The 16,914-nt window shown below is 34.9% G+C and overlaps 1 protein-coding gene across 1 annotated transcript in view; it reads right to left on the bottom strand.

The window, feature by feature from the left end:
- The window catches only part of LOC121411197 (heat shock cognate 71 kDa protein-like), a 59,796-nt gene that overhangs the window by 8,176 nt on the left and 34,706 nt on the right, over positions 1 to 16,914 (bottom strand). The window contains exons 7-8 of the mRNA XM_041603770.1: positions 10,345 to 10,592; positions 5,865 to 6,027 (exon numbers count right to left, since the gene is read on the bottom strand). Of these exons, the coding sequence (XP_041459704.1) occupies positions 5,865 to 6,027; positions 10,345 to 10,592 (411 nt within the window). The remainder of the gene's footprint in view (positions 1 to 5,864; positions 6,028 to 10,344; positions 10,593 to 16,914) is intronic.

Raw genomic sequence — 16,914 nt, 5'->3', positions numbered from 1 at the left:
GAGTCTTACCTGAAGACTTTAAAGTTTATGGTGGTGATTATGAGTACTTGCTGGGATCACAAGATCTCTGGGCATGCTTAATAAGAGTAACAATGGGCATTTGCCTATACGAGCGACATGCATGAAAGCCATTTTAGGCATCTTTCTCAGATACAGGAGTCGTGATTAGACGTTCTTGCTGAATCCAGTTGTTGCTTCATGAAGAAGCATCCATTTTCTGTTCTTTCCTCTTTGATAAATCTCCTATGGCAACCATCTCCAAATATTAAAGCTATAGTTTCTAAGTAAGTTGTATGCAAATAACAATATTGATTTTCTGATATTTATGGCAAACATAAATTCCTCAGTGAGACAATGATGATAATGACTATTGCCTTTCCAACAAGAGAACACAACATAATAGAACACCCTTAACATAACCATCAAATACCATCCAACATTGATTAGACAGTGTGTACCACTTCCAGGATGTATTTGCCACATAGGTGTCACTCATGGGTATACTGTGAGGTTATCCAGAGGAGTAAACCTTTTAGTAACTATGGTAATATGACTAAGGATGTTCTTCTGGAGGAATGCTGACTTTAATAGTGTCATGCAGATGTACTTTGGACAATCATACAACTCTCTGTACTGAAATCCGACAAGTCGAGCATAGGAGACTGAATGCCAATCAAGAGGACTTTAACAAGAACAAACCGTCAACTATGTCTTCTTCCGACACAAGTTGCCTCAATGAGACAATGGACATAAGTTGTTTCGGAAGATGTCAAGAGTTTTAGGCTAGGAAGGCTTGCACATTTTACGTACGTAGAGCTCCAATAGCATTTGTAAGGTAAAGCTCAGAATTGCTACAATGCATTAAAGAGGACCATACGAGGGTTTGTAGATAAGCCTATAATACATAATTTGTTGACCGGATTGAAAATAAGAGTCCAGGCTACGACAATATTCATCCAAAAGTTCTTAAAAAATCAGGCTATGCAATTGTTAAACCTTTGTGCAATATTATCAATCTTGCCATTGAGAAGGGCGTCTTTCCTGACTCGTTAAAGATTGCCAAGGTGATACCTATTTTTAAAAAAGGAAACAGATTACTTTTAACTAATTATCGTCCAATATCAGTTTTATCAGTTTTTAGCAAAATATTTGAAAAAATAATTTACAATAATTTGATATCTTTTATTGATCAAAATGACATTTTATATCGTCGACAATATGGTTTTAGGCAAGGTTATAGTACTTTCCATGCACTTATTGATTTTACTGAAAAAATTGCTCAATCTTTTGAAAGGAAGAAATTTTTAACTGGTATATTTTTAGACCTTTCTAAGGCATTTGATTGTATTGATCACGGTATTTTAATAAAAAAATTGTATTTTTACGGTATAAGGGGTATTACTTTAGAATTAATTACAGATTACCTAAATAATCGAAAGCAGTTTGTAAATATTGATAATTTTAATTCTTCTTCCTTAGACATTTTACTTGGTGTTCCTCAAGGATCAGTACTAGGACCCTTATTGTTTCTTTTATATGTAAATGACTTGCCAAATGTTAGCAATATTTTATCATTCATCTTATTTGCTGACGATACAAGCCTTTTTCTTGCCAGTAATGACCCTTCAAACGTAGGTTTTTTAATCAATTCTGAACTAAGAAAAGTACATTCCTGGTTTCTTGCCAATAGATTATTGATAAATCTTGAAAAAACTAACTATATAATTTTTAAAACAAAAAACAGGAAAATTAACGAAGACTTGATTAAATTGCATATTAATAACAAAAAAATAAATAAGGTAACTTCATTAAAATTTCTTGGAGTTAAGATTGATAATAACCTTACGTGGAAAGATCATATTAATGAAATATCATATAAAATGTCATGTGCTGTTGGTGTTATGAGTAGACTAAAGTTCACATTGCCACCTTTTATTCTCACTAATTTATATAATACAATGATCTTGCCTTATATAACCTATTGCAATATAATATGGGGAAGCACCGCATCTTATTTATTACAAAAAATATTTTTAATACAAAAACGTGCAATAAGAATAATCACCAATTCAACATTTCTTGCCCATACAGACCCATTGTTTCGAAAGCTTACAATTTTGAACATATATGATTTACATCGCTATTTTGTTGCTTGTTTTATGTATTCTTATTCTAAAAGAACTTTACCTGATATTTTTAATAATTTTTTCACCCTTAATAGTAGTATAAATATGTATTCAACAAGAAATATTAATGACTTTTATCTGCCAAATTATACATATCATTTTTCTAGAACTGTTATTGGATACAAAGGACCTGTCATCTGGAATGATTTGCCATCTGAAATTAAAACTTGCCCCTCATTATTGACTTTTAAACGGAAATATAAATCATATCTTGCCAATTCACCGTCAGTTTTTATATAAAAGGGAGCCTTGTGTTTTTTTTCTTTGTTTGTTTTTAATGTTTTTTTTTTCTCTTTTGCCTGTTTATGTTGATGTTATAACTATTTAATCGCTATTAATTTGTTTTATTTTAACCAACGCGCGGAACCAAGGGGGATTGGCCTCGATAGGTCTTTGGCCTTTGCCAATCCCCCACATCCACCGCATCTTGGTCTTACTTTTTTTCTATTTTGTAATTATATTGATTTGTTTATGTATTGTTTTTTATTGTTCATATAATATTGTATGCTGTATATTTTTCTTTTAATGGATGTGAATAAATTGAATTGAATTGAAATGAATTAAAAAAAATGATCCATGCTGTAACAATTAGCATGTTGGGACCCCTTAATATCAATTACATGTACAGGAAGGCAAAGATTTTTATTCTTAGTATTCACCACTGATGATGATGACGCTGATCTACAAGTCATGGGACGCTATCCTGACCCAGATATGACCAGATGTTAAGTCAAGCAGGTGCAGCCCGACTACTGAAGAAATTGTTTTAAAAAAAACCTGCATGAAGCTACTAGGCCAGACGGAATCTCTGATACATGAGACTACTCATCAGATCTTACCTGACATAAGTTTGTTTTTCCTGGCCTCCCTTTATCATGTTTATACAGTGAAATTTCAAGAAAGTCTAAGTCGTTCCCATCCATATAAGAAAGGGTTGTCAACTCTCACAAACTACACACCAAATCAAATATTGTGCTTTGTTCTTGCCAATCCCATCATCTTGACAGACTAACAACGCAGCTTCGGAAGCGAAGAACATATTTCCAGTATTTTTCCTTGAATATTAATATTAGGATATGATTGCTTGATAGCAGCATATCAATTTGAAAAACTGAAATGTTTTCACGGCAGTCAATGTGATGAAAATCAAAATTTTTTGACATTTTTCATATAAGGATACTTATTTGCATAATATGCCAATGAGGCAGATTTGCTAGCTTTTTTAAATAAACTTATTTATTCATCATGAACTTTTGTTCGAAACTACTTGCTGTGGACATTTAATTTGTAATTTTTGTATTGATTTCCTCATTTTCTATTTTCTTAAATGGCTAATTTGCATAATATGCAAATTGATTTTCAGGCATTAAGATGAATTCTCATGCTTAGTAATATCGTAGAATATTAATGACAACATTAACATGATTAATGGAATGTTTTCAAGCAGTCTATATGAGAAAAATCACAATATCTTGACATTTTTCCCATATATGGATGCTTATTTGTATAATATGCAGATGAGGTAGAAATTTTTGAACTTTTGATTAAAAACATTGAATTCAGTTATTTATCATGAATTTCCATTCAAATTAAATTGTTTTGGACATTTAATTTGTAATTTTTGGATTATTTTCCTTCTTTTTCTAATTTCAAATCGCTAATTTGCATAATATGCAGATTTCATAAATTTACACTGCTTGGATTTCTTGGGATTTTTAGTATGTTGTTTAGGGGACTTTCCTGGAAAGCATTTCAGTGGAATATCTCGTGTTGCAATTAGTGGTGGGTTACCCCCCTATTCTGGCTAGATTGACTGGACTATATTATAGAGAGAGAGAGAGTTTATGACTGGTCATTTTGAAAAGCCATTGTTTTTACATCCTGCTACGGTGAGGGATATCTTAAACATTGTCCTATATAACTTGATATATTAAGAAAAGGAACGTTGTATGATAACGTTCATCCCAAAGTCTTGAATAAATGTATTCATATAGTCTTGACTTCTCTTTGTAATATCATTAATTTGGTATAAGAATGATTTGTTTTTGTTTTATTTGTGGAATCAGGTCATTTGGCAAAGATAGTTATATCAGTAACTGTTTCGATAAGCTTTTTGTAAATCCTTACTTACGGGGAACCCAACGTTGCAATTATATGTGTGTTACACCATACACACGATCCATCATTTCTTTCTTGTGTCAATTAATTATTGCGGAATTAAAAGTATAGTTAGCTGACTGATCACGGAGCTATAATAGCTTCATGTTCTGATTATGTACGAGCAGCGCAGAAGAATTCCGGAACCAACTTGGCCAAACGGACGATGCGGACGGCCAAGCACGGTGGCATCCTGATGATCCTGATGATAGGAAAATTTGTCAAGTTGGATCCGTGGCAATCTTATAGGTTTAACTTTGCACCATTAAAAGTGCAGACCAGGGGCCCGTCTTACAAAGAGTTGCGACTGAGAGGTCTTGACTGCAATTAAAACGAGGTGAGTTCGAGTCCCAAGCAAGGTAGGCAACACTTAAATGGATGGTCTAGGCTGGAGATAATTAATAAATAGAGCAAATTTCACTGAGAAAAATGCTGAAAATTTCATTGAAATCAGATAACAAATAACGAAGTTATTGAATTCTAAAGATTTGCGTTATTCCGGTGAAACAATTCTATGCATGATTTCATGAATACTCATTAGATGGGCCGATGATGTCATATCCCCCCTAACTTGTTCTTTTGTATTTTATTATATGAAATTATGTTTATTCAAAAATTTTCTACCAAGAACTAAAACAATTGGATTGACAACGCATTAAGTGCATTATTGCCGCAATTTATTTCATCATAAAGGAGACACATCATTAACACATGTATGAAAAATGAAACACTTGTGATTTCATGTAACACCATAAGAAAATGAAAGTGGGGATATGACATCATCAGCCCACCTAATGAATATTCATGACGATGTGCATATAACTGTTTTCACAAATATGTATAAACTTTAGAATTCAATAACTATGTTTTTTATTATCCGATTTTGATGAAATTTTACTCTATTTATTTAGATATAAATATTTTCAGCCCGGAGCATCCCTTTGAAAATCTTTTAAAAAAATGTGAAGTGAACAATCCGGAAGTCTCGACAATCTTTTGTTATTCATGGTGGGGGGGGGGTAAATATGGAATTCTTCCCTTAATTTTCACCTTTCAGAGAGCCAGAAGGGTACAAAGTTGCACTTTAAAGATGCGCCCAGTGTGAATCAGGTTTGCACCTTTAAACAAGTTAAAGGTGCGAAGTTGAACCTATTTTCCTTACTGTGTAGTCATAATGCTTGTAGAATGTAAACTTCAATTAATATATGGATTCATTTTCTTGGGCAAATATATACATGTCAGACAAGGTGCTGGCAAGTTTTCAGATCGTCAAGATCGATTTCAGTACAATAAAATATAAAAAACACATTTAAACATGCTGGTAAAGGGTTTACTTGAGAATAGTGAAAAAAGAAAGAATCCTGAAGAAAAAAAAAAATTCGTGTATTTGCAAGTCCAAGACAAAATAATACGACAACTGTGAGACTTCAATTCTCTCATATGGCAAATTACATGGCCTGCTTTGCCTAGAATCCCCCATCCCCCTTAACTAACTGAGAGGGCCCTACGAACGATACATACTGGTATCAATGTCAATGGTGATTTCCTCATCCCGGCCGGTAGATTTGTCTGTAGCTGATACATTAAAGATACCATCGGCGTCGACACAAAATGTGACCTCAATCTGGGGGACACCCCTGGGTGCTGATTTCCATCCTGAGAGTTCAAATTTTCCAAGGAGGTTCTGAAAATAAGAGATACATTTTTCTTCATTAATGTATTTTTGAATCATTCTAAACAGGCTTAAAGATCAGAATTCACCGTCTTTCATTCATAGAATAATTTTTCTTCCATGCCAGATATATATATATATATATATATATATATATAAAGGGTAGACAAGTTTATACATAAATAGTAACATTATACACTGCAAAAACTCCGGTGTTGATTTAACACCAGCCTGGAATATATATATGTCCACACCAGAGAATTTTTTCTTGTTCCTAAATGTATTTTTTAAGCATTCTAAACAGGCTTAAAGATCAGAATTCACCGTCTTTCATTCATAGAATAATTTAATTTTTCTTCCATGCCAGATATAATATAATACATAAATAGTAACATTATACACTGCGAAACTCTGGTGTTGATTTATAACCAGCCTGGAATCTATATATGTCCACACCAGAGAATTTTTATACCTGTACATAAAAAAAACGTGTTCCATTTTGTATTTGTGAAAATACAAATCTTATAAAAGAGTCATATTGTACTCGTTTGTTGTTGATTATCTCTGAGAATTCTTGGACTATACACTGCAAAAACTCCGGTGTTGATTTAACACCAGCCCGGAATCTAATATGTCCACACCAGAGAAGTATTGAAACAACACCAGTTTAGAATCAAACCGATTCTGTTTTAATACTAATTGGTGTTGGGATGGTGTTAAACTTAAATCAACACCAGAGTTTTTGCAGTGTAGATATTTAAAAAAAGATAATGATTTAGGATAATATATAGCGCACATATTCGCGTTGTTAGGTGCTCAGGGCGATCATTATGTTACCCCGGCTAAGCTAGCTAATCTATTCCGGTGCGCACATGTCAGCTTTTTGAGGAGTTACTGTCTGCCTGTACTCGTCTCCCTCTCCAGGGTCGAGTGTGGGTGAATTTCTTGCTGACGGAAAACACGTCATGCCTGGGAATCGAACTCTATCGAAAACACGTCATGCCTGGGAATCGAACTCTATCGAGAGACGAGAGTCTTAACCATCAGACCAGACGCATCTCGACGGTTGGTCGATTTAATGATTTGCATCGTCATTGAATTGAATTAAAGCGCATTGTAAATTTGATTGAAATGAGATAATCTTGTTTATTTAAAAAAAATCACCAACCGTGACAAATGTATATGAAAATTATGTTATACAGTGCGTATCAAAAAAAGTTTACTCTTTGAAAAAGCCATGCATGGGAATTGAAAAATATACAACATGTGGGTAATTTCTTCACATATAATCTTGGGTTTGGCTCTCATCTATCCATTGAAAGTAAAAGTTTTGACAGAATGTTACACTTGAGTTAGCACTGTCCATTTCTGTAAAGCTCGCAGAAATCTGTTTGCGCAGAAATGCTCGTTTTCATGCTGTGTCAAGGGGAAAGGACGAAATCAAACTTACACTACAAAAGATTTATCATACATTTCCCGTGCACTTTTAGTCAATTGGAATAAAACGGATAAATTCAAGCATTTTGTGACAATTTTGCCACCCAAATTGAAATTTCAACACTTAAAGGACAAGTCCACCCCAACAAAAACTTGATTTGAATAAAAAGAGAAAAAATCAACTAACATAACACTGAAAATTTCATCAAAATCGGATGTAAAACAGTTATATGCACATCTCGGTCGGTATGCAAATCAGGGAAGTGATGACATCACTCACTCACTATTTCTTTTGTATTTTATTATATGAAATATGAAATATTTTTATTTTTTCGTCATTGTCATGTGAAATGAGGTTGCATTCCTCCCTGAACACGTGAAGTTCCACTATTTTAATATTTTGTGCTTCAGATAAGGAGGTCCTAATCATCAAATTTGTAAAAATTGAAATGTTGTATAATTCAAACAATAAAAAAACAAAAGAAATAGTGAGTGAGTGACATCATCGACTCTCTCGTTTGGATGTAACTGGCTCGTTCATATAACTATTTTGTTAAAAATAAGCGAAACTTTGAAATGTCATAACTTTCTTATTTCACATCCGATTTTGATTAAATTTTCAGCATTGTGCTTGTCTGATTTTTCTCTATTGATTCAAATCAACATTTTTCTGAGGGGGACTTGACCTTTAATAAGCACAACCTTTACCCTATCTGGATCTGAGGACATAACTGAATCTGAACAAAAGTTAATATCAGACATCTCCAGCATTTTTTCACTAGGTTTTTATCATTAAAAGTTGGTTTACATTTCATTCTTCATTTAATACTTGTTTCCCCACACTTTTCCCAAGCTTAGCAATGATTAACAAAATGAAAATCAAGCTTAAGTCATTCCATGCAAATCAGAGCTCAGTGTAAAGCAAATATCGTCACGATTGCCTCGGTGTGTGGGGGAGTGGGGTGGGGCGAAATGCACTCTTCGAAGTGTTTTGGGCAAGGAAACAAGTCAAACAATGTAGAAGATATCTTCAAATCAATTTTACTAGCTAAATTCCATGTGTTCTTCATGATTAAGGTCTACTTTTATTCGCATAACTATTTCAAATTTCTGCGCAAATCATTTTTCACTAACTTTTCAAAAGTAAGTGGTGCTCAATCAAGCGGAAATATTTTTCCACAGTTATATCGTCATTTGCTTTAATGGTACAGGACCAATGTTAAAATGTGGAACAATCTTCAGGATATTACAAATGTATAATTTTACAGGATTTATTCAAAGTGTAAACTTTTTTTGATACGCACTGTAGAATAATAAAAGCAATTAATTCATTTATTTAGTTATTTCCCCCTTTCAAGGACAAGTCCACCCCAACAAAAACTTGATTTGAATAAAAAGAGAAAAATTTAACAAGCATAACACTGAAAATTTCATCAAAATCGGATGTAAAATAAGAAAGTTATGGCATTTTAAAGTTTCGCTTATTGCCAGTTACATCCAAATGAGGGAACTGATGACATCACTCACTCACTATTTCTTTTGTATTTTATTATATGAAATATTTTTATTTTCTCGTCATTGTCATGTGAAATGAAGTTTCATTCCTCCCTGAACACATGGAATTAAATTAGTTTAACATTTTGTGTTTCAGGCAAGGAGGTCCTAATCGTCAAATTCGTAAAAATTGAAATATTTTATAATTCAAACAATAAAAACAAAAGAAATAGTGAGTGAGTGACATCATCGACTCTCTCATTTAGATGAAACTGGCTCGTTCATGTAACTATTTTGTTGAAAATAAGCAAAACTTTGAAATGTCATAACTTTCTTATTTTACATCCGATTTCGATGAAATTTTCAGCATTGTGCTTGTCTGATTTTTCTCTATTGATTCAGATCAACATTTTTCTGAGGTGGACTTGACCTTTAAGGATATTCACAGCATATAATGATTAAGAATATTCCAGAATTTTTCAGTAAACCTATGTTAGGCATGCCTACACATATTTAAAGCCTGAGTAGTTTTCTTATTTCTGAATAGAGATTGCTACACAATAGACTCCTAGTTCAGTGAAAAGAACACTAGAATTAGCTATGTTGTTTACATTGTTAATTTTACTGAGGTAATTCAAGAGTCTTCTAAAATTAGACTGCTCTAGAAATTGGCAGAATGTTCTCTTTGTAAACAATACTAGAAGCTTCGAGAATAGTGGAAATTTTTTATACAGTTTCTTCAAGGTCATCATTACATCAGATCAGAACTCAGAGCTTCACTCCAGACTAGATAAGCGAAATCTTCGTAAATTCCCCGGGGGGGGGGGCCACTTCCATTCACGAGTGGATACCATGCGCGACCATGGGGTCTCGAAAAGCACCCTAAACACGTAATTTCCATATTCTGAAAATGCTCCCCTGAACAAGTATTGGCGTGTGAAGCCCAACCCTTAACAAGTTTTGGAAACAAAACGATACTCTTGGCAAATGTTCCCTGAAATGAACCCCTAAACAAGTACAGGAATGTTCTATTGTTACGGGTCCTTCGGTCGTCGGCTTTACCTTATTTGGTTTAGTACAACCCCACCTTCTACACCTCGCGCAAATCGGACTCTAAACACGAAGTGTTGGGGCAAAAAGGACATCCTTTATAAAACATTTTAATTTTGTTTTATCCCCGCAAATTCGACCCTAAACACGTAATTTTCCTAGCGAAATAGATACCCTTTTTTCATTATTTTAGTGTTTTTGACACCCTTATCACGTTACGTACGTAACGTGCCCTATCGTGAAAAAGACATCCTTTTTACGTGTTTTTTTGGTCGCGCATGGTATCCACTCGTCAATGTAAGTGGCCCCCCCCCCCCGGGGTAAATTCCCAATGTGGCAGCAACTTACATCTTCCTTGGTCAATGCAAGCTCTCCTTCAAAGACTTGTATGATAACACCTGGTTGATTGTCAGTAAAAGTCGTGAAGATTTGTTGCTGTTTGGTCGGAATTGTTGTGTTTCTCTTTATGAGACAAGTCATGACACCACCGGCTGTCTCAAGGCTGAAGGTTAAAGGAGCTACATCAAGGATCAGCAGATCTTCGACTTGTACGGGTAGCATGGGTTGGTCTTCAGATAGAACAGCAGCTTGTAATGCTTATGTAAAATAAAATGTATATGAGTTAAAAATATTTTTATGAACCATCAAACTGCCCCGGGATTTTCGTCTGCGCGCATATATAATCTATGCTGCCATCATTGCAAGATATAAATTCATAAGAATTACTTCTTAAATTATATCATCTAATCATATCGTTTACTCTCATGCATTAGCAAATTTTGTGTCGTATATAATATCATATGGTACCATTTTGTAGATTTACATTATTAATCATTTCATCATAATGGATCATCAAAACATTAAACAAAGTCACTTCACATATTGTTCAGGTCAATGGGTTGTCAGGACTATTCATTAGCATAAAGGCCATCCAAAGATCGTGACTCGTGCACACGGGCTCGTCAACAGGCGCGCCGGAACACTTTCAGTTTTGGGGGGCAAAATCCCGAAGGGGGCACAATATTTTGACAGTGTGAGATACCGAAGCGATCGAGCGGGAGAGGGGGTGACACCCCCACGGTAAGGACTTTGTGTAAAAATGGAGTATAAAAGTTGCGTTTTTAAGAGCATTCAAAATAAATTTCTTGAGAATTTAACCACTAGACTACAGAGACGGGTTAGCGGTTCGGGCGAGCCTGATCCAATTGACCGTCAGATAGACAGATTTTCGACACCATACCAATTATAATTATTATAATTTCCTTTGTCGGGTGAAGTTGGGTTTTGAACAATGACAAGCCGCCATGCCTCAGCTGGATCAAAGCTATTGCTTTGATACAAAGCTAGTGCTTTGATACAGTACACGTATGGGGGGAAAGTATAAAAATATGTGTGAAGCTATGCATGTACAGCAGCTTTGGCAACTCATTTATTTTAAATATTGTGTAAAGAAATGGATGAAGAGAACAATGGTAGGCGTAGCTTAAATCAAGATTCCCCAGAGCTATCTACCCTTTGGAAAAATTGGTGATGCCGAAAAAATGTCTCTGCCGGGAATCGAACCCGGGCCCCCAGCTTTGAACGCCGGTGCCTTAACCACTAGACCACATGACGGGTTAGCGGTTAGGGCGAGCCTGATCCAATTGACCGCAGATAGACAGATTTTCGACACCATACCAATTATAATTTCCTTTGTGAAGTTGGGTTTTAACAATGACAAGCCGCCATGCCTCAGCTGGATCAAAGCTAGTGCTTTGATACAGTACACGGATATATACTATATCATAGATCGTTGATCAACAACCTTATCGTTTTCGGGAAGTAATCCCCTATAGGTTACTGATAGCTTATTTCTCAGTTTTTTCATATGTATTAAAAGTTCTGTTATTTGTGTTTTTTCATGACGAATGTACCCCACCTCAATCCATATATTAACTTTGTTAAAATATATATCTTTTGGAGACCCCAAAGTGGCAAAACTGCATTCCCCGCGGCATTCCCGATACTTTACAAAACCAGTTTGACTTGTATTATCGACTTCGAAAAGACAGATGTATTAGACATCAGTTAACATGTTTCCTGAAGATAGTTTGTTTTTTGTTTATTTAAGCCTAAGTCCACGGGAGCCCTCCGAATTTACTCCATCCCCTCTCTGTATTTCGACACTAAATAAAAACAATATCGTGTTTAAAAGCCAACGGCAAGGCAAATTGCGTTTTTGGTATAATAAAGCGACTTTTATATCTATATTTCATATTATCATTAATATTATTATTATCATTATTATTATTATTGCTCTGCAGTTTGTAATAATGCTCTAGCACAGTAAAGGCTATAACCCAACAGGAGCATGCCTAGGATACCCTTTTCCCTTTTGGTTTTATGTATTCAAAAATAGTTTATTGTCTTTAGAACTCTTAAAAGATTACTTTTGTTTGTATTGATATCTTGGAATAGATTGAGGAGAAAATACTCTACATTTGACATGTAGAAGAGCTGTACATTGAAAAAAGAAGCCACACGTAAGCTCTATAATACTCAAACCCCGTTATTGCTTCCACTCTATGTTAAATTTAAATATTTTCAGAACCCATTCGGAAGAAAGATACATTTTCTACTACACACAGTAAAGCCTCTTTACTTTCTCCTCTTGAAAAAATAACACAGGCGTTGTTTTATATCGCATAAAATAAGTTCGTGTACATGACGGTGGCCTGTCGAAGTTGCCCAACCCTTTATTTTGTTTTGACAATATATATTTAGAATATCGTCTAAATGAAGCCCTCATCTGGAAAAGGGCACTTATTAAAGGCAGCATCTACATTATATAGAGGAGGCCCTGGTACTTGAAAGCGGGGGCTGAAGCACCCGCAAGATTTTCCGGAAGGGGGGGGTGCTGCGTGTATTATTCTCGATAGATAGCACCCCCTGGAATTCCGGCAGATGTGGCAAAAAAGAAACGTTACCCAAAAATCTTCATTTTGTAGTGCAACCCTTTTTGTTTATTTGCCTGTAAAATTTATTGATGTAAATTTGAAAATAAAAAAAGGTTCAATGTAAAATTTTGGTCCCAAGAAATCAAACAAGCTTCAGCCCCCTCTTCCCAGTGCCAAGGCCTCCTCTATATAATGTAGATGCTGCCTTTAATAAGTGCCCTTTTCCAGATGAGGGCTTCATTTAGACGATATTCTAAATATATATTGTCAAAACAAAATAAACGGTTTTGGCAACTTCGACAGGCCACCGTCACGTACACGAACTTATTTTATGAGATATAAAACAATGCCTTCTATGTTTTTTTTTTCAAGAGGAGAACGCAAAGAGGCTTTACTGTGTGTAGTAGAAATGTATCTTTCTTCCGATTGGGATCTCAAAATATTTAAATTCAACATAGAGTGGAATCAATAAAGGGCCGTGTGGCTGTTCTTCAATTTACCACAGCTCCTCTACATGTCAGTTGAAGAGTATTTTCTCCTCAATCTATTCCAAGATATATCAATACAAACAAAAGTACAGAGTTCTAAAGACAATACACTATTTTTTAATACATAAAACCAAAAAGGGAAAGGGTATCCTAGGCATGCTCCTGTTGGGTTATAGGCTTTACTGTGCTAGAGCACCGTGCTATTACAAACGGCAGAACAATGATAATAATAGTAATGATAATAATAATATTAATAATAATTATAATAATATCAATAATGATGAATGTAAATATAAAAATATAGATATAAAAGTTGCTTTATTATACCAAAAAACGCAATTTGCCTTGCTGATGGCTTTAAAACATGATATTTTTTAATTTAAAGTCGAAATACGGAGAGGGGATGGGGTAAATTCGGAGGGCTCCCATGGGCTTAAATAAACCAAAAAAAAAACCTTTTTTCAGGAATCATGTTGTCTAATGTCCCATACATCTGTGTTTTCCAAGTTAATAATACAAGTCAAACTGGTTTTGTAAGGTAGCGGGAATGCCGGGGAGATGCAGTTTTGCCACTTTGGGGTCTCCAAAAGATATATATTTTAACAAAGTTAAAATATGGATTGAGGTGGGGTACATTCGTCATGATTCATGTGCCAAAGCTTCATTAAAGCAGTAACCTGCAAAGCAATGTCTCCTGTAAATTTTCCAAGAGAAACAAATAAAACAAAATTGATAGTGTTTTACCGATACCGAAATGCATTTTGCCCGTATGTATCATAGATTACGGTGTGGCAGACACACCAACAAAAGCGATACGAGAAGCCGATGGAAGGTATTGTGTTGAGATTGTGTTATCTCGAATGACATACCATTGATCGCTTTATTGTCCGATTCGTGAGTGTGACTGTGACATAGAGGTTGTTTTGGTCTCGTTTTAGCGCAATATCACGTCATACATTTGACATATTTGCCCTCTTTCTAAGCAAATTAAGACACTAATACTGTCATGAATCATATCGATGTTTTCGCTAATATATTCTCTTTCATGTAGAATGTTGACATTTTGTATTAATTGCTGTTATTTATAAAACAGTTCAGGATTCTTGAAAAAATACTCTTTTTAAATTATAATTTGCATAATTTATGTAAATTAGGTAATAATAAACAAGGATATCCCAATTATTTTATGACAATTTTCTTCCCTGTCTTACCCTAAGTCTTTATTTCCACTTTTAAGGCAGTTCTGGTGAAATATATATTCCGAATTACTTGTTTATACTATATCGACAAAATATGCAAATTTTTGCAAATTACTTGCTTATTTGCATAGATACAGCGTGTCTCTTTGGATGAATCTTTTTCTTTTGACTCAAGGAACATTTGTGCCAAGTGGGACATTTGTACTAAAAAATGCAGCGTTCAACCTCGTAACAAGTCTACTATCTATGCAGCAGCAGTAATCGCAAACGCGTAACACAACTCACAAGCGATGTGTATTTCTTGCGACGGCACATGTTGCAAAACTTCATCAAAAAGGTTTTATCTCCCGATTTCTTTGACATACAAACAATATTCTCACTTAATTGTCACCTGCTTGCTGATTAGGTGAGAATGAAGTGAGAATATTATTTGTAGGCCTAGAATCTATGTCAACATCAGTGAAATCGGGAGATAAAACCTTCATGATGAATCTTTGAGAAGGTTACCTTTTCTTGATAATTAGGTCAATCCAATGACCTACCTACCCAGTTTCATTAAAACATCCTTTATAATTAATCCTGTATTTTAACAGATTCAGCTACCTGCCACTCAATGCTCCAAGGCCAAGCTGTGCCAGTGCTCTGTTGCACACAGTTCAGTGCATGGTTAGTATTTTGACGTAAGACATAATATTTATATTGAATGATTGATGCCGCAGTAAATCTAAATTCCAACATGTGATGAAGTTGTTTGGTTGAGTCTGATAATCAACTCAGTGCTAAGTTCTAAAACCCAAAATTAAAAATTTCTTAATAGATTTGCTATTAACCCTTTTATTTAAGGGCAAATTTGATCAGATTTTCTTCGGAACATTGGTAACACTGGCATTTTCTTTCTTTGCTACACACATTCAACAAAATTAATGTCTCTAAAATTCATTTACAAATATAAATGAACTATATTTAGTATTATGTTCGCCAATTCATTTATTAAAACTTTATTTCTGTGTGATTAACAAAATACTAATGTAGTGTGATCGTAATAAACAAGCATTGGTAAAATGATTTTACAGACTGTCTCACTCATTTTATCACCCCCCCCCCTTCTCTCACTTCTTTTCGACATCCTGCCATACTTATGATTGAGCAACCTTTAATTTAAAAAGTACAAACAACCGCAGTCTAATGTACATTGTAAGGTACATGTGCAATGTACTTACATATTTATTTCTGACCCAATACATGTAATCATAAAATTTCTATATCAAAATAATTGCCCCTTGACTGCTTACTGAATACACCGTGTTCTAATACATTTTTCCATTTTATAGTTAGATTTGGATTTCACTCTGTAATGATTATTGAAGTTCTTCCTCCAGTTCAACCCAAGATGCTTAACTTAATTGAACCTCCTCTCTATATTGAAAGAGAAGTCTGCTATGAATCAGTTGTCTAAATATATTTCATCAATAAACTGCTTGGCTTTCAGTGTGAATAGGCAGTCTAGCTGTACATACAAGATTGTCACCCCTTCCCCCTCCCCCCACACACTTTGATAAAGAAAAATGACTCCTACCCCTGCGCTGCCACGGGTAATTGCTGCTAGTATTCAAAATTTAAGGAACGAAAAAGCTGTTTTGGAGCACATTGCAGCTTAAGTAGGATGCTTATGACAGCATTAACTACATATTTCTCAAAATTTCCGGGGGAGCAAGGGAGGGGACGAATGCACTCCCACCCCCACCCCACCCGTGCCTTTTGGTGCCGCTACTGGAGCCCGTTGCAGAAAGAGTTGCGTTTAAACGCAAGTCAAAAAATCAATCGCAAGCCAAAAATGCGCGCTGTTGATTGGTTGAAAATCAAGTTGTGCATGATTTTTGGAGTTGCGATTGATTGCAACTCTTTCTGCAACGGGCCCCAGGTCTGGGGCGGAGCCCCCGGAATCTCGTGAGACTTTTACAAATTACACTTTGGCACTTATTTTTAACAAATCGCGGGTACATGCACATCACACATCTTCAGTGCAGTTGCAGATATTAAACGAAATATTTTGAGGCAGCACAATAGCAAATGTGGAAAAATTTGTAAAATCGCCAGCGAGCCAGAGAAAAAAAATGGCCCTTTAAAATGATTTCGGAATTAAATTCTAATTATGTGATAGTAGCTTTGGAAATTTAGCCAAAGTAAACATTAAGATGCTTTTACGGTAAATCCAGCCAGCGTAAGGCTTTTCTTACATGTTAAGACATATTATAGGGAAATATAACTAGCCCTTGGCTAAGGATTTTTTTGGGA

Source organism: Lytechinus variegatus, chromosome 3, assembly GCF_018143015.1.
Source record: "Lytechinus variegatus isolate NC3 chromosome 3, Lvar_3.0, whole genome shotgun sequence".
NCBI lineage: Eukaryota > Metazoa > Echinodermata > Echinoidea > Temnopleuroida > Toxopneustidae > Lytechinus > Lytechinus variegatus.
This window is presented reverse-complemented; position numbering and strand designations above follow the sequence as displayed.